This window comes from Calliopsis andreniformis, chromosome 4 (assembly GCF_051401765.1).
Source record: "Calliopsis andreniformis isolate RMS-2024a chromosome 4, iyCalAndr_principal, whole genome shotgun sequence".
Classification (NCBI taxonomy): domain Eukaryota; kingdom Metazoa; phylum Arthropoda; class Insecta; order Hymenoptera; family Andrenidae; genus Calliopsis; species Calliopsis andreniformis.
In genome coordinates this window covers 5,408,012-5,430,291 of record NC_135065.1, presented here as the reverse complement: position 1 = coordinate 5,430,291, position 22,280 = coordinate 5,408,012, and the positions used below count along the sequence as shown (strand labels likewise).

The window sequence follows — 22,280 nt, the reverse complement described above, 5'->3', positions numbered from 1 at the left end:
TTGCAACGAGTGCTGTGCGTGTTTCAAGAAACGAGAGGTCAACGGCGTAACGACGCCACCCGCCATTTTAAGGACGAACCTTTAAGGCTATAACGCACGGTAGACGACCGTAAGAACGAAGATCGGCGTACAAACGAAGTATCGCCAGCTGGCAAGTAAAATGTACCGCCGTTGGCAACGTGAATATTCACGAACTTATGCGTTCTTGACTAGAAAAATTAATAGCGCAATGAAGATCGGAAGCTCTTGCTGAAAACACGACAAAAGCCTGTTTCTCCTTTTAAACAAACTGCCATCTAATGGTAAAAGCTTGTATATTACATTCATCGAGGTCCTAATCACTGCACTTGGATATTTCACACCTAGGAATGTTTTACGTAAAGCTAACGTTTCGTTGATTTAAGTGAAACTAGAAGATTATGCAAGTAATTTTAATATTTTATCGATATTTTATGATAAATTATTCAGGTAACGGTTAATGACGACAATTTTAATGATTTTGGAAACTAAATGTCTTCGTATAGTGAAATTTCTACCATAAAGTTCGAAGCAACGTATGTTTTTGTAAATTTGTACAAAATATCGGTAGAAATGTTTAGAAGTAAAAGAAGATATGTCGTCGTTTTTATATTTCGATGTATTATTTGTATTTTAGTGTATCTGAGTGATCGAAACTCGTTTCTTCGAGGATCAGCAAGTTGAGCGTCACTGGGTCACGTCACCGTTAGTTTTCACTTCTGTTTTCCTATTCAATCTTTCCTCCTTAACAATTCTACCTGCAGTTTAGGCACATCCGTACTTCATGTCCCGTACGATCGTATCCTGCGCTTACAAATGTGAGAAGAATATTAAAAGAGTAAATAGAATCCTAAAATTTTCGATAAAATACAAAATAGTTATACCCTATGGCGATATAATAACGCCACTGCATTTGTATAATACCTTTACTTTGATTTTCACTACAAAACGATAGAAAGCTATGCAAAGATGATTAATATACCCAAGCAAACGTTACCTAACGTTCAGTGAATGTCCATCTAACCATTTGCACATTTTCTTTAGAATTCTCACTTCACTTAAACTCCACGTTCTCGAGTTCCCATCTACTAACGACTTCCGAATGAACGAAAGAAGCAGTAAACTGGAATTCCAACCTAACCAACAAATAAATAATATAACTAAAATAGTATTCAATTAGGATTTTCTGGTTGCTGTTCAAAAGAACTCACAACCAGCTTCATTTCTTCAAGAAACACCAAACATACCCTAAAACGCTACGTTAAATACACCCATTAACCCCTCAAAAACAGATCCCCAATAAAAAGGATTCCTCAAAGCAAAAGTGTGCCTCAGCAAACACTTCTTCGCCCCTAAAGCAACCCTTTCCTTCCCCAAAAAACCCTAGAACACTCATCCGCCGCGGAGCCGCGGTTTGAGCGCCACTGTCGAACAATAACTTCGTGCCGCTGCGAGCTCTCAAAATGGCTGTCCTCAGCTATTATTACTTCGGGGAAAAAACAAATGACGGCGCGCTCACGCTACGAGGAGAGGAGAGACAGAGAGCCAAGGCTCTCCGTATATCGCACACGCTGGTACGTGTACGTGCGTGTACTCGTACCCCGTCCTCGTCCGTGTGCGTGCGCCAAGTGTGGGTGTGTACACACGCGTTCAGAATTCTTGGTCTACGCACGAATCAAAAACATCGGCCACGCACACCTTACGTGCGCCTCGCGATTCCGGTTCTATCTGAAACGATAATGCTCTCTTTCGCTAACGCGGGACGTAAACAAACACCTTGAGTAAATAATAACGACAGACCAGCCGCGACTTTCCGCGTGTCGTAGATTCGAGCGATTCCTACACTTGTCTCGAGGCAAATATGAGATTAGTTCGAGGCAACTTGGAATTATTTCGAATCTTTGCGTCTTCGAAGATCGGATAAGAGTCGAAATGGTTAAACTTTGCAGGATAAAAATTACTAATATATTACTACAACATAATCTGATAGAATTTGATGCTGAGAATTGCAGATCTTGAAAATCACAGTAATAACTTGAGGAATGCATACAGTCAAAAGCGATGCCTGTTTAAAAATGCTGTATTTTACAGGTTAGAAGGACCGCCATGTTGATGTGCATCATGCTTGGGCTCCTTCACATCCACGCAACGCGTAATAAAATAGAAAACTTTCCCCAGGCGACCCAACACTCTATAAGGACCCAGTGAATTTAAATTGACTCAGTAGACGAAAATTAAATACGATTATATCCCGCCACAACTTCACGAGCATGATTTACAGGAACCAAGATGCGGTAGTACTACAGCAGCAGACCCAATATGCATGTGACGTCACTACGAAAACACCGCGTCCTTTCATTGGACGAGCAATGAAAAGGGTCAACATGGCGGTCAGTCTACCCTTAAAATAAAGCATCCTTAAATACGCATAGCTTTCGACTCCATGCATTCCTAAAAACGTGACGCGATTTTCGGAGTCTACTCATCAAATTCTACCAGACTGTGTTGATACTTAATTAATACTAAAATATGTTAATACTTTTTGGCACGGTAAAGTTCAGCCGTCGAAACGATACAAAGTCGTCTGGTCCTATCGTTAACCGCGAGACATGCCTCGAGGCGAATCTTCTTCACAGGTCACGAAACGTCGCGCGTATTATAGACCAGGGATGACGATCCTCGCGCCCTGGGATTGGTTGGGTGCACGATTGCCAGGATAAAGCCTTCGCAGACGCTAGGCAGGCACGACCGTGCTAGTCGTAAAATTCGGAACGAAATTGTTGTTGACCGTGCCTGGACTCCGCGGCAACAATAAAGGCGTCCTACCGCTTCCTGTGCCCCTTAAATGTATGCGCGCTGTCGACCCTGTATTTCTTTCCTCGCCGAGGTTAACCGTGGGACCCGAGATTCACGGTAAATTAGGAATATTTCGGCGAATTGACGGAAGCCTGTTGTGTAGATTCTCGCTCGAACGAGAGCCTTGCGTTCTCTGCGACGCAAAATTCTTCAAGTCTTTTTTTCCCTAAATTTATGTATAGGGAGTTTGTGAAAAGATAGGAAATTAAGTGGTTAGTTAATAACAGAGATATGAGAACGAAGAAAAAATAGAATGGGCTGAAACATTTTTTTAAACTGCAAAGCGGATTTTCGGAGCGTTACATGGAAATATTGTAGAGTGATTATATGGATAATTCAATGTTTAATACAAAATTTCCTAAGACGAATATATCTTGTATCTTTTTCGCTTGAATTTGCACGCTTTATCGTCGAGGTTATTATAAACTGTCATGGAAACATTATTTGTTGTGTCTTTCTTTGATTTTTATTTCAGTCTTGTAAGAGTTCATAGTAACTCTGGCGATGAAATGAAGGAAAATGTTATTTGGAGAGAAAAAGAAATATTTTTAGATTTATTTTGCTGAAGAAGTCTATTGAACTTAGTGAACTGATCTTTTATACACTTGTTAGATACGTATACAATCAAGAAATTATTCATATATATTTTTTGTAACTCAAAATAACTTTAGTGACAACTTCAAGTGCTGACAATGGGGAGTAAAAACAATTCAATAAATAACTCCAAATTTTAATAGAATATTTAGAAAGAAATTTCATTTTAAACTAACTTCATCGTAAATCTTTTGAAATAATTATTTTTGAAACAATTATATGTAGGTAAATATTTAATGTTAATACTGATGTTTTCATAAGTTCTTTTAGTTACAGAAAATATATGTAATTTCTTCATTACTGAATCTATTAATGTATTCTTAAACCTCAATCCATTTGGTTCAATAATAGTATTCTTAAATAAAATCTAGAAGAAAATTTCCTATAATCCAAATGATTCTTTTCCCTTAGTTAAAAGCAGAAATGATAAACATGTATATAAATTTACCTCATATTATTATTATTGTAATGTAACATGGCTAAATTGAATGAAAAATGTTCCATTTTGTCGTGGGGAATATTTTACAGAGTATCATTCTTGAAAATAAAGTATTTCTGAAAACACGATAAGCTGAAGTATGATACAATAACTGAACTTCCGATTCTCACGCACACTCCTGGCTTGTATACGGGTCAAGTGACTCTAAACATTGCGATTTTGTTTGCCTTTTTAACGAGTTTTATCAACCAGTTAAATCTGTACCTATAGTTCAAAAACACCCCCGCATATACGTATATGTGTACACCATATCTCGATTTAAGTGGATGTACACGAATATTCCTTTAAATATTTAAACACAAAGAAACTACTACTATAAACGTTATTTAACCTAAAGAAAGAAAAAAAGAATTTAAATATTTTGTGACAGTGACCATTCTTTCTTCAATGTGAGTATATATTTCCTATAACTTTTCAAATATGTGCAACGAAATGCATAAGATGTACGTTCGACGAACAATTTTTCACAAATCTGTATAGACATAACGAAAAATAAAATATTTTTATCTAATTCAATTATACCCACGCTCTAAGTCACTAGTACTCAGTGACTCTCGATATTTCTTACTAATATTCAAATAAATATGTGAAAAATTATTAACCAAAAGGCACACATATTACTCAGCTATGAAGAAAAGCAGTATACACTAAAAATATTTGACTGCTATTTAATACTAAAAGACACAAAACGTTCAAAACTATCCAAAAACAGTAAAAAATTCAATTTCTCATTTTCCTGCAATTACTACCATTCTCCATAGTTGGTCACCACGGGTACCCTTAATATCTTCTTTCACGCGTCTCAGAATCCTTGACGCAACAGAGCACAATAAAAACCTGCGTTTCTCTTAAAACCGATAAAACTGCCACGAAATCCTCGACGAGAATTCCTGAAACCCCTTTCCAAATTCTCCCCTGGAGCCGAACGAACGTTCACGCACGCAACCTCGCGAAATTCGAAAGAAACCGACGAAGCAATTCCCCGGTACACCTTAAAACCGTACCCATCTCACGCACACAGACGCCACGCGAGCGTAGTTACGTAAGACGGCAGAGAGCCTTTTGTTAGAAGGCGCGCAACGTCGGGTTGTGCCTGAAAAGGTAACTTACCGTTTGAAATGCTCTCGTATGCGATCCTCTCGGATGTTTTCCGGCAGATTTCCAACCCACAGGTGACGTGTCTCTCTAACCATTTTGCTCCGAACTCTTCATTTGGGATCGGATGTTGTGGTATCGTTTGGCGGCACACTGTACAACGACACACAACTTCGCCCGACGCTAATCACGGCACTCTCACCACACCACCGATATATCCAATACCGCCAGCGGGTCTCGCGCGCGCGGCCAAAGGAAGCCACTCTTCTCCTTCCCCCTTCACGAACCGACGATCTATCCCTCTCGTTCCCACCGACGATCGCTTTTCCCTTGTTTCGCGTGAAATCAATGGGATCCCCGGTGGCGGCACGCCGATAGAACGACACAGCTCCTCGATCTCCCCCTGATCACCGATCCGAGGGGCTCGAGAAAATAGCTCGCGTCGATCGCGGCCGAGCGACGCACACACGCGGCGAAGAGACGCGGAGGAACGAAACCGTTACCGTACCGTGTGGTACTCCACGGGACCGTAGAAGAAAGAGGAGGCTGCTTTTCGAGCTATCCTCTCACCTCGGCACTCTCGGTGTACTTTGTATTCCTCCCTTTATCCTCCCTTTATCTCTAAATACTTCGAAATCACTGAGGGAAAGGAAAAAGAAAAGAAGAACAGAAGAGACTTTCGGGATTTCTTATTCACTAGTCACTAGCCGGAAGGTAGTGACCCCAGGCAGGAGTGCTGTCGTCGGGGCAGCGCCGCGGAGCGATCGGCGGACAGTAGAGGGTGGCTACGGAGCTCTCGCGATCAAATTTTTGCGTCGCGACGCACGCCTCGGACGAGAAGGAGGAGCCTCGATAGCGTACACCACTGACGACGGCTGCAAGGATCAGGAACGTCGTCGAACACCACCACATCGTACACCACTGAATCGCGTATGAGGAGGCGGCTTAATCACACGTCACACCAACCACACCGGGCACAGCCGATGCATCCCAGCGCGTATTCGCCGTGCATCGCGTATCACACTCGCGGTGAACTCGGGTGTCACACGGTACGGCTCGAGAGAAGCCTTCACGACGGAGCCCCACTTCAAGAACAATCTACACGGGGGGCAGAAACCGTTGCTCTCGGTCAGCCTCTTCGTCACGGCGCGAACCACCAACCGAAAAATAAAGAGGAACGAAAAACGAGAACGAAAAACCCACTGAATCTTCCTCACTTGGACGTAGTTGCTTACTCCTTTTTCACATATCACTTGTTTTCTTTCTTTTTTCCTTCTCCTCCCGTGTACCGTGTAACGCGGGTTTCGGTGAAAGCGAGCCGCGGGCCACTCTCTCCCTTCTGGTGCCCCCTTGTCGTACCGCGATCGAGCGACTTCCCCTCGTTTCGAACCGACAAACCGCGATCAGATTCGAAGGCCTGCGTTGTCGCCGACTCGATCGCCTACGACGCGCGCCCTTGTGTATGGAACGCCTTGTACGCACTCGCTTCTTCGTTCACTCGGGCCATGTAACGCGGATGGAGCTGGCTTCGGCTCCTTCTCACTGCACTACACTACTCGGAGTGACGTCACCGTGGCGGGAGCGTAGTACGGCTCGCTGGCTAGCACCGCCGTCGCTGAGAGTGGTGGGGAGCGTCGAGTAGGGGAGCGAAACGAGTCTACCTCGAAAAGCGGCGGCGGCGGCTCGCAATCGCGATCGTCGCCCGCCAGCCGGTAAAGTGTGCCCGCTGAGGGGGGAACGAAGGGTGTGAGAGAGAGAGAGAAAGAGAAAGAGAGGGAGAGAGGGTGATCGAGGAGAAGGGGGGACTTTTCGTGCACGTCCCCGAAGAGGGAGCGGGAAGGGGGAGAGCGTGGAGGAACTCGTTCGAATCGAAGCAAGGACAGGTAGGGAGAACTCGGGGGACTCCGGGAGAGAAGGGATAACGGGTCGAACGAGCTAACCCGAAGCCCCCTACCTCGCTGACCCCCTCTGTTTCCAGTCGATTCTGTCTCTCTCCACGCCTGCCTCTCCTCTCGACTCTTCCCGTCTCTTCCTTTCCTCCCCTACGTTCCGCCCCTCTTAACGAATCGCCCCGCAACCCCGAACACTCATCCTCTTTTCTCCTCTCCTCTCTTCCTGCCCCCCTGTCGCCTCATCGTCGACGTTCCCCCACCCTCGCGGCGACGCCGCCGTCGCCTCTCGACCGCCATCTTCCCTCTGTCTCTCTCCAGGCCAGCTCGCTCCAGGGCCGGTTTAGGGGCAGCCAATTACCCGGGGCATCGGTACTTTCTACCGAGAAATAAAGACGGAAAATCGGATTATTGCGAAAAATAAAAGTGCGCGACTTCGCGACCTGCCTACCGCCCTAATCCAGGAAGTAACGATCAAACAAACGCGTCCGGTCGATACTGGACGCGGAGATGGAAGATCTAGGGGCGATCGCTTTGTGTGTAAATAGCGCCGATCGGAGGAGCGTGGAATAATGGTCGATTCGGTTGTGTTTTGTTTTCTTCGGGTACTAGCTCTCTTCTGCTGTGGGGATCTTACGCGCACGGAGGCTTTGTTGTTATGTGGCGGCAGGTTTCTGTGGTTCTGAGGAATTTAGGAATACTATGCGTAGACGGAAAAATAAATATTGTGTTATGTATGAAGTCGCGAGAACAGGTATCGAGAATGTGTAGCTTCTGATATTAAGCGGAAGAATAATACGCTTGGGAAGCATGAATGAAATTTAAGTTCGTTTCGTAATCATTCTGGAGTAGCAGGTACTAAAGGTCCTGTTTTACGCAGTATTTCAGTCAGTATTTAACTGCATCGAATCGTACATATCTTTTCATGTACTCAGTTCGCGAATATTGTGAAAATACTTGATATTAACCTAGAATGAACGCATAATGATTTTCTGTATTAGATGGGGCGCCAGGACGCGTTCAGCCGAGCCTGAGCCGTGCTCCATCTTGTTTCCGCTAAAATCGCGTCGAAGTTGTAGATTCATGGCGTCGATGTAGTAGCTGCGACTTCGCAAGATCCACTGTTCGTTTAGCCTTTCGTGGCGTAGGTTCTTTTGATGGTCGACGACAGTTTGCTCATACGGAATGAACTCTATCGGTGACAATACGGAGAACGTCCGTTTGTCGGTTGGGAGTACGTCATCGACGCTTAGGAGAAAGCGATTTCTGTCGTATTCGAATCGCCTCGGCCGAAAACGAAGGCAGTTCCTGTTTCGTGCTGCTAAGAACGTTTCGAACGAGAAACGCCTATTGCGTGTTCTGTGCTCGTGATTTATAGACACTTCCTAACATGCAGCGACCATGTACGAAGATGCTTCCATTGAATTTCAGTCGTATTTACTGCTAAATAAATTATTTGTGATATTTAGTATGAAATACGTCTAAAAATCAATTCCCAACTGAGCTTCAAATATTGAACGTTTCAGTGTAGTCGTTATTAGTTCTTGCAAGGCTTTGTTTGTTGAATCTAGCGTCTGTGGCGTGTGTTCAATACTATTAGATTTATTTGAAATGTTTTCGTTGAGGATCTTAAAATTCTTAATAGTCTATTCCGTTTTTTAATAAACAAATATTTATAAACTGTTCACTTAGCATTAAGTATACAATTTTCGATACTTTATATATTTTTCCTGCATTTAAAGCAATAAGAGAATTCAAAAGACCTTGAAAGCTACATATTTTGTTGATTCATTTATGAATGATATCATGAAACTTTCTGTAATTGTAATTTTCTGTGTCCTAAGCACAGCAATGTGACAATAAGTTAGAATTTTAATGTTCACAGTATAGATATTACGTACGTACATGTATATGTACAATACATTCATAAATACTGTATATGTGTATAATTTGCAATTGATAGATAAAATTGACATATTTTTAGTTCATAATTGATAGACCTCCTAGATTTATCTTAAAAATGATCTATTACGGTAATTTGCTACTTATCGTACAACGTTTCTCCTTCGTTTGTCATTGAATCATTTACTGTTCGTTATTTGCCTAAAGATTACCAGCACGTGACATCAAACTTATTGTAGATTAAAAGACTATATTTACAAGCATTTTATATCTTCTTTCCTTGTAATAAATAGGGAACACAAATTTCAAACAAAGGAGTTTCCTTCTTGTGTCGAGATTTAAAAAGAAGACTAAGATACTAACAGGAACATGAAATTAGAATGATAATCGAAAGTATCTATACAATACTAATTGTGAATATTAACTTATTAGTACTTTACATAATTTAAAAAACAATTGTGCTAGATTATTTGCTATTGTTTAATCTTTACTAAATTTTAGATAAGTTTTTCTCAAATTGTACAAAATATTTTTATTTAAAAAATGCAAGATTTTGAACATGTTGTTTTTTTGTGTAAGTGGCAACAGCTTTTAGTTAATATAAATCGTAATAATGAATGTTTGGCTAGCACCCAGCGCCATCTGTAGGAAGTAAATACTAATGATTTATCAGTTACCAACGACAGTAAACACAAACAACATCTTCGTATTGAACAAACAAAGTTGTTTTATTTCTCAAATCAGAATATATGCACTTGTTCCTTCGTTATCAGTACTCGTGTGACAGTAGTGTATAACCCTTTTTATAATATTTTAATATTTGAAGGAACGCACACGTGAAACTGAATTATATAGGAAACTATATTTTAATCAATTCTTTTTTTAAATGATATCAACGTGCATTTGATTGAATTAAAAACAAAAATTTGAAAATCATGACAACGATATTCGAAAGATATTCGGACGTTTCAACTGACGAGGACGAGCCATCTGTTTTATCAGCTGATCCAACTGAGAGAAAACTAGCTCGAAGACTTCGTATTAAAAAACGATTAGAAGCACAAATTCGGTAATTATGAATTGTTCAAATTATTTTTGAATGTTAAAATAGTGTCTGTAATATATCTGGATAATAGAAATCATTGCATGATATAAGTGCTCTTTCAAAAAAATGAGATTAATTTTGAATCGATTAATTTCTTACCATTTACGATCTAAATTTCGTTTTTCTTTGAAATTTTTTTATCATATCTTTAATTGTTATAAATATCTTCAAATATAATCTTCGGTATAATTAAAAGTATTTTGCTTTTAGGCAGGCGAAAACCGAAGATGAGCAAGTCGAAGAAATATCTCTCACTGAGCAACAAATACTTGATAGTATAGACGCTTTAGAAAAATTGTCTGCAGAAGGAGACGAAGTGGTGCGTTTCAATGTCTTCAACGACTCGTCACTAAAAAGTTAATTGTCATTTTGATAAACTAACTACTGTTTCCATATTTAAGATTTTATATTCTATTTATTGTTTTATCAAAATAAATTGTATCAAATAATAGCTAAATCAGAATATTATTTCATAAAATGTGCTGACTATTTGGAAACTATTCTAAATGAGAAATGAATAAAATATTTAATATAATCTTCAAATTTCTAATATTAATGTTAATGTTAAAATTATGAGGTCACAGTGACTCCTATAACTCGAAGAAAAATTAAAATCATTTTTCCAGAACTATTAATTTAATAATTATTATATCATTTAATGTACCGAAAAAATATAATTTTTTGTTTCTATCTGTTTATTTATACAAACCATGATAAATACAGAAACTTCAACATTCACAATAGCAATTATATTTGTGATTTCATTATTCCCTGCGTTATAAAAAAAAAATAATTTGACGTATTCACAGATTACTGGTGTAAGAATCGCGAACGATGCAAGAGAACTGCAGAGGCGAAAGGAAGTGCAAGAAACACGAGAAAGATTGCTACAGATACTTGAAGAAGAAGATGAGAAATGCATGGAAAAATACCAAGAGATTACTGAAAAATGGCCAAGTATCCTCGCCTCCAAAGATCCACTGGACATTCATAATCGATTGGATGCTCAAAATGCTGAGTGCCTCGAAATTTTGGAGAAAAAAGACGCCTTGATTGCAGAACTAAAACTAGCATTAGAGAATGCTGATCTGCAATTCGCCGAAGATATGAAGAAACAGAACGAAGATATCGATTTGATTATTGAAAGAATGGAAAACCAAGTTAGTGTTATATAAAAAAAAGCTAATTTTTAAAGATTAGCCTATTAAAATTCAAAATTTTTTACCGATTGAAGAGGATATTTTCTTCTTTTATAATATATTCCTCCCTAAATATATTTTTCAAAACAACTAAATCAAATTTTCCTTCACCTTATTAAATACAGATCTGTGATGGAAGAAACTCTAATTTATGTATATTTTTTTACGAGTAAATTGAACACTTTTAATCGTTTCAATGATCAATAATTACTAAAAGTTGAATTGATCAATTTTTTTTGAAGGTGCGGTCAATGACCAAAGCTTATCGACACGAATTAGAATTAATCGAAACTGTCATCGAATCTGAGCGAAAGCTACTTCTAACAAATTCCATGGAAAGATGGGAAGCGTTGTTTAATATGGTGAAGGACGACACTCTTGAAGGAAGAGAGAAGAGAAAAGAGATCATGCAAGAGTACGAAATAGAAATGAAAAAGGCAATGATAGAACATCAAGAAAAATTTAGAGAACAGAAGATCACTTTAGAGTTGGAAATAGAGCAACTCCAGCAGGAGGTGCAAAGCATGAAGGTTCTATGTCTGATGAACGTCGAAAAGTTGGATTACAATTATGCTGTGTTGAAGCGCAGAGAAGAAGAAAATCTTATCGTGAAAAATCAGCAGAAGAGGAGAATAAATAAGTCGATAGCGATATTATAATATTTATTTCTATCATCCGAAAAGAGCTCGTTTGGTACCTTGATTTTAATTTGGCACCCATCTTTCAGGCTGCAGGATGTTGTTAATGATTTAAAGAAGACCTACTCGGATTTACAAGAATCTACGAAACAGGAAATTCAAAAGGTCACAAATCAAATTTTAAAGACTCACAAAGCCATACTAGACTTGGAAGATAAGTCTAATCATCTAGCAAACATTAATGACAGGAAATATATGCAAATTTGGGACATGAATATCGAAACTGCAAACAAATTAGTTGACAAGGTACGGACAAAAATGAGATTTTTATTAAGTACTGATTTTGTTAATATGTATATTTTAGATTTTAGCGGCAGATAGAATTATACACGAACAGTTGTTAGGTGTGGAATGGCAACCACCAACAGAAAAATTATTAAAAAAAGAAGATTTGCCATCTTATTGTGGTGCATTGTGCACTTTCAAACAGAGTAAGACTATATTATGAATATTAACTCACGACATTGTAAATATGTGATATAATTAATTGTAATTTATGAGCACGTATATAATTTACTCACACTTCAAGAGAAGGAAGAAGAGAAAAGGAGAAAAATGATTTCTAAGTCTTACAAGCCAGCAACAACTTTGGAAGACATAAATTTAGAACGACGACTGTTGAATCATATCGCTAAGCTACTTTCCGATCATTGTGACTATTTCATTGAAAATACTTTGAAGGAACTACTTTCTACATATACAGAAGATGACAATCTATTAATTCGTTTGGACAAAGTATTTGAGGTAATTGACAATCAATGAGCGTCATTATGCACGAATTACAAACACAACTGAATTTTCAGGCAATAAAAATTACATCTGAAACGGAATTTCAGTTTTTGTTGAATTTCTTTTTACCCTATGCACATTGTCCTACATGTACTGTCAAAACTGTGAGCACGCCAAGTGTTTGTGGACAAACCAGTGAAACTACTGAAAGTTCTTCTATGTACGTGAGAAAATATTTTTTATTGAAGATCTATGCATGCTTAAAAATAATATTTGAGAATTCTACATGCTGAACGTGAAATTGTAGAACCGATTTACCTGAAGTTTGCGGGAGCGATGATTTCAATACAGAGGAAGCTAAATTAATTTCAGCTATGGAAGAAGCATTTTGCTGTGAAAAATTTAATGACGATAATGTTGGTGACGAAGAGGAAGAAGCAGCTTGTTCAGAAGAAGCTTCTTTAAGTGAATCACCGTCTGCAGAGATGCAGATTGCAACAACCTGTGTCCAAGAGGGCATTGTTGAAATTACTGATGGTATGAAGTAAAAGTTAGCTTGTTTTTTTTTGTTTTATATTATCTTATTATTACAGTAGAGGGAGAACCAAAAAGACTATTAACGTGTGATAAAGGTCACTTACTGGTAATTGAAACCGAATTTGTTGCAAATGCTTTAAAAGAATTTGTAGAAAGATATCAATTTGTTAAAAGAGAGAAAACCCCTTCGACTGTCGGTACAAGAGTTTTAACAGAAAAGAGTACAGTCTCACGAAATATAACGGAGCAGGATATGATAACATTTTGGGAAAAATATCGAAATATCTTTTCAAAAGACAAAGAAACATTATGGGACCATTTACTGGTTGGACTTAAGAAATATCACGATGTATTGAAAGAGAGACATCAATTAAATTCTGAGACCGAATCTTTGCGAAAACAAAATGCAGAATTACGTCGTTTATTAAGAAATTATTCAGAAGAGGTATCCTTAATTACTGAATAAATTAATTAATAAGTAAATTGTATGACACAGTGCTCAATTTTCAGCCTCAAGAGATGGAGTTAACGGACGAAGAAGCGAATCTTGTTCAAAGTATATTGCAAAACTAAGGAATTATGTCATTAGGTATTATTCACAACATTATATATTTTACAATCAATTTTTAAATAGACGTATATACACTCATACAATATATCAGTACTTTCTTGCACTATTTCATTCAATAATACGTGTATACTGTTTATTAGAAAACATGTTTCGCTAAAACATAAACCATGGTTTGTATAATCATTTTCACCATTAAATATATTTAATAAAAAAGTATATCAATTGTAATATACATAATACAGATTCCATTCAGTTTTGTTTTATATACCTAGCTATACTATATTAAAAAGAAATAGTGCAAAGAGGGAGGTATAAAATCTAATACTGTAAACAATAACGTTTATGAACTCAAGTGCACATGACAGTTGTACTTATAGAGCAATAGCTCAGTATTTAGTTAAAATATAAAATCGCTTTGATGAAAAATAATACGATTTTCAAATTATGTTTGAATATACAATTTTCGATTCGAATTATAAAATAGATATATCGATTTTATCACCATTTTCTCTATGTTTGATTTGTGAAACCTCCTGGTACGAAGGTATTTGATAATGACTGTACAAGATTCTTAGGATTTACACCAGGTTTGGGTTTTTTCCAATATGGAAAGAACCTTTTCTTTTTCTGAATTTTCGCTTGTTTTAATTTACTAGTATGTTTCTTTGATGTTATGTGCTGCAATGCAACAGAGATTATGTTATTAAATAATTATTAAAAATTTACTTCCTTCTGTTTACGTACCACATTATATTGTGCTGGAGAATTAAAGATTTTGTTGCACATAGTGCACGAAAGTGATACACCTTTAGATCCAGAGTTCTCCTGGACATTCGTGGGGGTCGATGCCGCGGAATTGCCAACTTCTTTGCCACCCCACCCACCTAAGCATCAATGTGCGATCAACACTATCTATGTATCACAACCGCTGCAGCGGTTAGGTGTGATAATAAATCAGCTTGAACACTACATTCATGCTATGGAAAAAGCAACCATTAATATAAACAGTTGTAACAAAAGGTATCATTAAAAGATTGTACTTGTGTATGTATAGATACATGTACAAGCCGTCTATTGTTTTAAATAAAATATAAAAAAATTTGTCTTGTTTAATCACTTGGGTACCAAGAAACAATGATAAAAGCTACTGTTTCTTTTGTTTAATAGCTGAAAATTCTCAACAGACATATGGAACTATATTTTGCTTTTTTTATTTGATGCATCAATACAGAAGAAAATAATATTTGAAAATGCTTATGAAATTGGGTTTCTTACTTTTTAAAACTAAAAGATTACTTTATTTCAAATGGCCAATATGTTAAGGTCTATATAAACAATTCATTTTACTGGTTTTAAACTGAATAATTAAAATGTAATATTAAAAACATAAAATGAATTTGTGTACCTATTTCTATTGCTTAAGAACATAAGTGTAATTATAGAACAAATAAGATTAGAAAAATTAAGTGGCTTTAATTATACGAGGTGTTACTGAGAATGTGTCACTCTATCATTCATTCATAAAGACATGTGTAAGTGTTCAAATACATTCGAGTTATAAAAAAAGCAAACAAATAGAATATTATTTATGTTTGTTAAGGGAATCCAGTGAACCACAAAAGGAGTCAAAGTATTTTGTGAACAGTATAAATTTTATTGAATATAATGTGTGACTTTATAAATCACGATCAAGTTGCTTTTTTGGCAATATGTTCACAAATAAATTATAAATATACAATTTCAGTCTCACAGAAATAAATAATAAACATTACAAAATAAATAATTAATAATAAATAAATAATAAATACTGAAGTATAAATTATAACAATTACAAAAAATATCACTTAACATTTTAGTAGCTATTGTTAAAGCTATTCAAGCAGCAAGCAGTTAATATTATGCTATTTTACAGAAATGTTTGAAAAGCAAAAGTGAGCGATAGCGTTAGGCATGCAAATGTGAACAAAATTAGGCAGTAAATTAGCGCAACAACATTTTTCTCTATTATTTTATCCATACACATAGTGCGACTACATCTAAATCCATACGTTAGCGATTTCCGTACCATATAGGATTTATTACCTCTCATTGCTTTCTTTTTATGCCGACTCCCTGTAGCAAAGAATAATGTTTTAAAGTAACCATTAAATGTATAAATCTAAATAAGTTCTTTTCTGATAGGTTCACAAAATACCATTTAAGTGTGTCTGAAGCTGTTGTATTGAATTTAAACACACATTACATACATTGCATTTTAACCCATTCGTTTCCTCATCCTTTGTAAATGCTACTTTTGTTTCTTCTAACGATGCCATTATATTTTTAGATCTGATCTATAAAATGTGTACATTTCTATATACCTAATCTGTTATTAAATTTGTGGACAATTATTTTCTTTCTTTGTTACTTTCCTTCTACAAACCTGTTTAGCATGACGAGCACCTTGCAAATGCGTATCTAATACTGTCTGACTTGTAAATGAGAGATCACAATCATCACAGCGAACAAGAGGTTTCTTTGTGGGTAAATTACCCATTATATTATCCACTACTGCTTTAGTTACTGGGTCATTAAGGCCTGGATTCATCACACCTTCTGATACAGCCATTATTGAAACTAAAACTATTACACATAAAATTAATATTTAATACATGTATCTTTACTATATATTTCATTATTCATATCGTGTATAAATAGATGATAAAATAATACATTAGATTCTGTTATCATATAGACAGTGATTTAATTCAAAATATCGTTTTGAATGAAGCATATCTACCTGTGATGTCGAATATGGCCAAGACTAAACTCAACAATGTTTATAATCGCGTAGTAAGTTCTTCCTCCTTCAATGAACTCTCAAAGTTATTTAGCGGATAGTAGTGTTTGTAAATGAAACCCAGCTTATCACACAACTTATCTCTCAGAATGTAAGACGTATAAATTTTCGAGTTGGTTGCCTGCTTTTCTTAGGAACATTATTTCGAAGCGTTCCGATTCAATACCGCGTTTGATAGGCTCTGGGAGTTCCTAGCGTGTCGTCGTTCAAGGTGCGTTCAGTAATTACATCGCGATCTGAATTATTGCGCACAATTAATTTCAAAGGAATTTGAAATTGTTATTATAGGACACGTATACTCGCGAAAAATACCTAACAAGTTTCCATTGATAAATTCACGATGGAACTACGAGAAAAATACATACAAATGGTACTGTAAATCTATATTTCATAGAACTTATAAATTATACGTCTCTTTATCGAATATCATTCATAAGCGTTTCGCCTACTAGACATTTAGCTTCTCTATTTTAAACGTATTATCTATATCACTTGTTACGCGTGTATACATATATATATTTCAAAATGTTATTCTTTCCTGTTATTGAATTCCTTTAAGATTTTAACATTAAACCCACACGAGGAAAATATAAATTCGTTATACAGAGAAGACAAAATAGAAAAGACAGACTAACGATAGTTTAATAAACACTCATTTAGGGAAATAGAAAAACTTGATATCATATGGAAATAAGAATTACTCATATCGAATGCTATATAGCGTCTCTCACAGGAGGTTGCGAATTATTCACATCGAAAATGTTTGTCCATTAAATATGCATAAAATCGTACAGGTGAATGAAGCTTTGCGAGGGATTGATCCAATCAGCGGTTTTCGAAGTGCGATATGTCGGTCGTAGTAGAGCGTAATATTCGCGGCTTAAGAAGAACAGCCAATTAGAAGGGTCGGTGAATATCGTCGGTCGGTACTTAGGCGCGTATGTTGTGCCAGTGCATATAGGTGACGGTCGTGAAATATAGTAGCAGCCATCTTATATTTTGTGTCGGAGAAAAACAATTTGGCCGTAGAAATGTTTCGCGATTGTCCGTGAAGCCGCTCGAGAACGGGAGGCGTGCGCTCGATGAGGCGTGACGTTTTTCGACCCTAGTACAGACCACTACATTTAGCAAAGGTTCGTAGAAACGATGCTTTCCTCCTCGGCTATCAGCAAAACCGACCCCCACTTGCGAAGCGTTTACGAGGAATCCGGTTTCGCAGTCGAAATATTCCGCCGTTTCTCCCGTCGCTCCTTTAAAAATAGAGTCGACCGTGTCGCTCACCGCTGGGCTACGTTCTGTTGACGACGGCATCACGCCGTCTTCGAGCGGTTCGCGTAAAAGTTATGCAATCAGCTGATCGTCCAGCTAGCTTCTGTCACTTGTCAAAGATAAATGTCAAAGCGATTGGTCTAACCTGACACGCGTACGTATGAGCGGAGCATGCATGGTACCGGAATTAAGAGTCGTGGCTACGTCGTCGTGAATTTTTGCGCCTGAACCGCAGTCGTAAATGGCGATTGATAGAGGTTCCCTGTCATGCAGGTGGATTGGTACGCAGGATATGAGCAGCTTGTCAAGCGCAACCTGACTCTGCTCCCCCATCAAGAAGCAGCACAGCAGCAGGAGCTGCAACAGGAACAGCTGGCTCAGCCACAAGAGACTGATATAATGACATCAATGTTCGAGCAACAGATCAAGAGCGAGCCTATGGGCTTCTATTCTGTTGCCTCGAGTCGTTCGGATGGTTCAAATTCTATGGTGAATCTGTCCGACGACCGTGAAGATCTATCCCAGCAGGAGGGTCATTTACAACCTCAGCAACAAACGACGATACAGTTAAGCCAGCAGCAGAGTCAGCAACAAGCTCAGCAGAGCCAGCAGCAGACACAGCAGGGTCAACAACAGGGTCAAAATGTGCAACAAGAAGCTCCGAGTCGTCAGTCAACTGGACAGCAAACTGTTAAAGAGGGTTCACGGTCAAGGCCACAGCCCTGTAAGGTATGCGGAAAGGTGCTATCTTCTGCTTCGTCGTACTATGTACATATGAAACTTCACTCGGGTAACAAACCATATCACTGTACGGTATGTGAAGCAAGTTTTTGCCGTAAGCCATACTTAGAAGTGCACATGAGGACGCATACGGGAGAACGACCTTTCCAGTGTGAGCTGTGTTTGAAGAGGTTTACTCAGAAGAGTAGTCTTAATACTCACAAGCGAGTGCATACAGGAGAGAGACCATATGCCTGCGACATTTGTCAAAAACGTTTCGCAGTGAAGAGCTATGTGACTGCGCACCGTTGGAGCCATGTTGCAGAGAAGCCTTTAGTCTGCGACAGATGTTCTCTCACATTTACATCCAAGAGTCAATTCGCAGTTCACATCCGTACTCATACTGCAAGTACCACATATGAGTGCAACATATGTGGACGTACGTTTGTACGTGACAGTTACCTAATACGGCATCAGAATCGAGTACACCGTGATATGAATCAAAGCAATACAAATCACAATCCACCAACACCTCAGAGCACTGGTGGTGGCACACCGGGCACAGATTTCGAGAGTCCAGTCTGTGATTTACGCTACAGCGAAGGACCGTCTTCGTTGGATGGTTTAACAGGTTCTAAAGGAGGCATCGCCGCCGAGATAGCAAGTTTAGCCAAACAGAACAATCTTCAACTTCCTCTACCGCTGCTACATCCGCAGACCACCAACTAGTGTTTAGATGGCAGCGTGTCTGAGTCCCTACCGCAACACCAGTCACCACAGCAAGTAGTATGTCCCACCTCGGCGTCTTCACCATTCACACTTAATTCACCTGTGTCTCACGAGCACACCATACCGCAGAGTGTCTACCAAACAACAGGCTCGTCCAGCTCTCTGGATAGCCTGAGCCCCCAAATCTATCCGCAAATGTCATCCCCCATAGATTCATCAGAGTCGCATCATCAACTGCATCGCGGTATTCCTCCGCCAGGGCTTCACCCTGCGCTCTATCTGTACGCTCAGTACTCGAACACGAGTTCACCGATCTCGTACCCCGAATACATTCAACGCAACAACTGAATGCCAGTTTATGCCAGCAATAACGATTTCTACCACGAACAGAGTGACGATCCGCGCGAAGCTAGACGCTTTCACGCGGTCTCTTCGATCGCGTGTCATTTAATGGTGCTGGTTAAACAAAGTGCCTAAATAAGCATCTGCTTTCTGGATCACGATGCGGATGCTTCTACTCAATCGTGAACGAGTAACGTTAAACAATTTTTACGCACCGATCTTATTTCGATTTTTTTAAAAAAAGAAACGGAGGAAAAAAGAGTGGGTCAATTGTAAATTGATTACCGTTTTGCACGTATTTACCGATACACCACTTTTGGTCCATTTAATGGATTCTGCGTTGACGAACGTATTTTAACGAGAATTAAATAGCACCGTTCGAAGGGACGTACTCGAGCAGCGATCGACGCTAATCCCTCGATCGTTGGATTTTCCTCGCTTCTGTCGATCCTCGTTGTCGTGGTACATCGATGTTAGCATAAACTAAAGAAGAGCAAACGTGTAAACGTTTCTACACGAGTTTTCCAAGTTTCCGCACTTCTTTGATTTACCTGTTTTTCAATCACATCTGCGAGTACATATACATATATATCTATCTATGTGTGTATATATATTATGCGCGAGAACCATTTACGCATAACATATTTATATTATATTTTTAAAGGAGTTTAGTCACTTGGATCTGTGATATAGATAGTAATTATTATCTACAACGTTTAAAACTATTGGTTTACTATTTTGATGATATCAAAACGAGGAAAAAAAAAAGTAAGAAAGAAAAGAAAAAAAGGAAAAAGCAATGTCACGGAGCGATGTAGCTATCAGAAATTTAACGGACATTGGTCTCTACCGAAGGTGTTTGGTAGACACCCTACTATTACTTTTACAAAAAAAGAAAAAAAACAGAGACAAGGATATTATTATTACTAATGCTGCTGCTACTACTACTATTACTACCAACTACTAGCAATTACTCTTACTAATACTCTCACCACCATTACCACCACCACAACCACCACCACCGATATTTCCCGAACTATATATTACTCTCGCTATTATTACTACTACTACTATTGCTACTACTATTATTATTATTAGAGACACGCAGATGTTACTTCGTTTTAGCGACGATGCATAGCGCGCGTGTTTGTATTGTTCGTGTCCCACGAGAAGTCCCATGGAATGCATTGTCCCTAAGTCGTTCCGCGTGACATCTTCTGAGACAGGAACAGTAAGGACCCATGACACCACTCGTCATGGTTTCTCGTTAGCTTTCGATCTTAAGTTTGTTCTTTCTTTCTCTTACCCCTCTCGTTCCTCTTAATTCTTTCTTCCACCTTCCCCTATCTTTGTTCTTCCCCCACCCTTGATCCTAATTTCCCCGCACCGCGTCCAGAAGATAGGAAACGCTTCGGTGTCGGTGTTCTGTTACCTTCGTGTAGAACTATTTGTACAGCTTTGAATCAGTTCCATGGGTGTACTTACTTTTCACATATCGGAAGTGTATTGTACACACACAGAATACATATTGTATATACGTATACATATACATACGGATGTATTATAAAACATAAAACACGACGAGCGGATGTGCAAAGGATTCATTAGTTTTAAGTACTAGGAGTGTAATAGCAGGGCTGTTGATATTTTTTCTTTTTTCTCTTTGGACTACTGTTAGAGATTAGTTTCTAGCGATTTATTATTAATGTCCTGACTCTATTATGATTACGGTTAATTATTATTACTATTATTAATCTTTCACCACTAACGCCACAAAGCTTAGACACAAGCGGGGGAAACCATGACAACCACGCGAGTTCAACGCGAGAACAAATTTTCGCTTACCAATCGAAATTCTGTGTACACGATCCAGTACGATATCGAATACACGTTTAGCTGATGAATCGGGAACCAGAAAAATCGAAATCGCGCGGCTTAAATCGGGAATACTAAATGCGAGATAGGGCGTCGTTTCGAATTTCGCGCGCGCGGGTTTTTCAAATCAAGCGAAGGTAAACGCGTTTATTTCAAGCAGAAGAAAAAAGGTACAGAAAAATGAAAAATATTCTCTCTAGTGTGCCTCGAACTTCCTTCATGCACTGGTAGGTTCGTTTTGACGATCGATTTTTGGTCTTCACGGTGAACAAAAGGGAAGAACAATTATTCTTTGCGCGCGTATGCCTGAGGCTTTTCATTTAAACGAGACGCGAAGTCATCGGGCAAGACTGATTTTACTCGCGAAGGATCGCGAACACGGAAAGCGGACGAAACGTTCTATTTTCCTCCTTGTCGGTTTTTCCTTGTTTGTTTTTCGGTTACGGTCGTTGAATACGCGCCATACGCTCCTACTCGCGAGGAGGAGTCGCGGAGTGAGGGATCCTCTGGTCTTTGTTTCGCAGAGGTGCGAAACGCTCTTCAGAGCTGGGTGAAATTTTAAGAAATATTGTAAATATTATTTCAAATATTGAGCACTATATGGAGTTAAAAATAGTTCTGAACGAACTACTATTTTAAATAGAAAGAGAAGTTTCAGCGAACAAAATAATTCCGTTTTAATGGTTTGAAGCACAGGGTATGCTTTTAAGTTAAAATTTTTATTTTAGTGCGGAGTTTGTAAATTGGCAAGGGTTAAACAAATTTGATTTTAGCTGATCAATATTACATATCGATTACAGAGACGAGATTATCG

The 22,280-nt window shown here is 38.4% G+C and overlaps 4 protein-coding genes across 8 annotated transcripts in view; 2 read left to right on the top strand and 2 right to left on the bottom strand.

The window, feature by feature from the left end:
- The window catches only part of LOC143178131 (uncharacterized), a 125,052-nt gene extending 119,758 nt beyond the window's left edge, over positions 1–5,294 (bottom strand). For both annotated transcript variants that reach the window (XM_076376614.1, XM_076376615.1), the window contains exon 1: positions 5,078–5,294. In XM_076376614.1, coding sequence (XP_076232729.1) covers positions 5,078–5,160 — 83 coding nt within the window. In that variant the 5' untranslated portion in view covers positions 5,161–5,294. The remainder of the gene's footprint in view (positions 1–5,077) is intronic.
- Positions 5,295–9,759: 4,465 nt separating this feature from the next.
- On the top strand, positions 9,760–13,903 carry LOC143177801 (dynein regulatory complex protein 1). 2 transcript variants are annotated; one of them, XM_076375990.1, is made up of 11 exons: positions 9,760–9,922; positions 10,169–10,277; positions 10,768–11,118; positions 11,400–11,797; positions 11,885–12,101; positions 12,160–12,286; positions 12,385–12,599; positions 12,659–12,804; positions 12,892–13,121; positions 13,181–13,566; positions 13,632–13,903. In XM_076375990.1, the coding sequence occupies exons 1-11, from the start codon at positions 9,789–9,791 to the stop codon at positions 13,692–13,694; spliced, it is 2,376 nt and encodes a 791-aa protein (XP_076232105.1). In that variant the 5' UTR covers positions 9,760–9,788; the 3' UTR covers positions 13,695–13,903. The 2 variants fall into 2 exon arrangements, with proteins under 2 accessions (XP_076232105.1, XP_076232104.1); XM_076375989.1 differs by having other exon boundaries at positions 13,178–13,566.
- Positions 13,904–13,932: 29 nt separating this feature from the next.
- LOC143177805 (zinc finger protein 346) lies at positions 13,933–16,939 on the bottom strand. Of its 2 annotated transcripts, XM_076375996.1 has the most exons (6): positions 16,472–16,767; positions 16,115–16,314; positions 15,887–16,025; positions 15,775–15,804; positions 14,437–14,576; positions 13,933–14,370 (listed from the first exon to the last, which is right to left on the bottom strand). In XM_076375996.1, the coding sequence occupies exons 2-6, from the start codon at positions 16,298–16,300 to the stop codon at positions 14,203–14,205; spliced, it is 663 nt and encodes a 220-aa protein (XP_076232111.1). In that variant the 5' UTR covers positions 16,301–16,314; positions 16,472–16,767; the 3' UTR covers positions 13,933–14,202. The 2 variants fall into 2 exon arrangements, with proteins under 2 accessions (XP_076232111.1, XP_076232112.1); XM_076375997.1 differs by lacking the exons at positions 13,933–14,370; positions 14,437–14,576 and adding an exon at positions 16,844–16,939 and having other exon boundaries at positions 15,578–15,804.
- A 401-nt stretch (positions 16,940–17,340) lies between these two features.
- Positions 17,341–21,963, top strand: LOC143177802 (uncharacterized). 2 transcript variants are annotated; one of them, XM_076375993.1, is made up of 2 exons: positions 17,341–17,664; positions 18,074–21,963. In XM_076375993.1, the coding sequence occupies exon 2, from the start codon at positions 18,200–18,202 to the stop codon at positions 19,247–19,249; it is 1,050 nt and encodes a 349-aa protein (XP_076232108.1). In that variant the 5' UTR covers positions 17,341–17,664; positions 18,074–18,199; the 3' UTR covers positions 19,250–21,963. The 2 variants fall into 2 exon arrangements, with proteins under 2 accessions (XP_076232108.1, XP_076232107.1); XM_076375992.1 differs by lacking the exon at positions 17,341–17,664 and having other exon boundaries at positions 18,068–21,963.
- Positions 21,964–22,280: the final 317 nt, after the last annotated feature.

Excerpts from the sequence above, each read along its gene's own strand:
- LOC143177801 (XM_076375989.1), top strand. The coding sequence starts at position 9,789 with ATGACAACGATATTCGAAAGATATTCGGACGTTTCAACTGACGAGGAC. Across the intron at positions 9,923-10,168 it reads CGATTAGAAGCACAAATTCG|GCAGGCGAAAACCGAAGATG; the intron begins GTAATTATGAAT and ends TTTTGCTTTTAG. Across the intron at positions 12,287-12,384 it reads ATTGTGCACTTTCAAACAGA|AGAAGGAAGAAGAGAAAAGG; the intron begins GTAAGACTATAT and ends TCACACTTCAAG.
- LOC143177805 (XM_076375996.1), bottom strand. The coding sequence starts at position 16,300 with ATGGCTGTATCAGAAGGTGTGATGAATCCAGGCCTTAATGACCCAGTA. Across the intron at positions 15,805-15,886 it reads GCTTCAGACACACTTAAATG|GGAGTCGGCATAAAAAGAAA; the intron begins GTATTTTGTGAA and ends TCTTTGCTACAG. Across the intron at positions 14,577-15,774 it reads TAAAAAGAAAGCAATGAGAG|GTGGGTGGGGTGGCAAAGAA; the intron begins GTAATAAATCCT and ends ATTGATGCTTAG.
- LOC143177802 (XM_076375992.1), top strand. The coding sequence starts at position 18,068 with ATGCAGGTGGATTGGTACGCAGGATATGAGCAGCTTGTCAAGCGCAAC.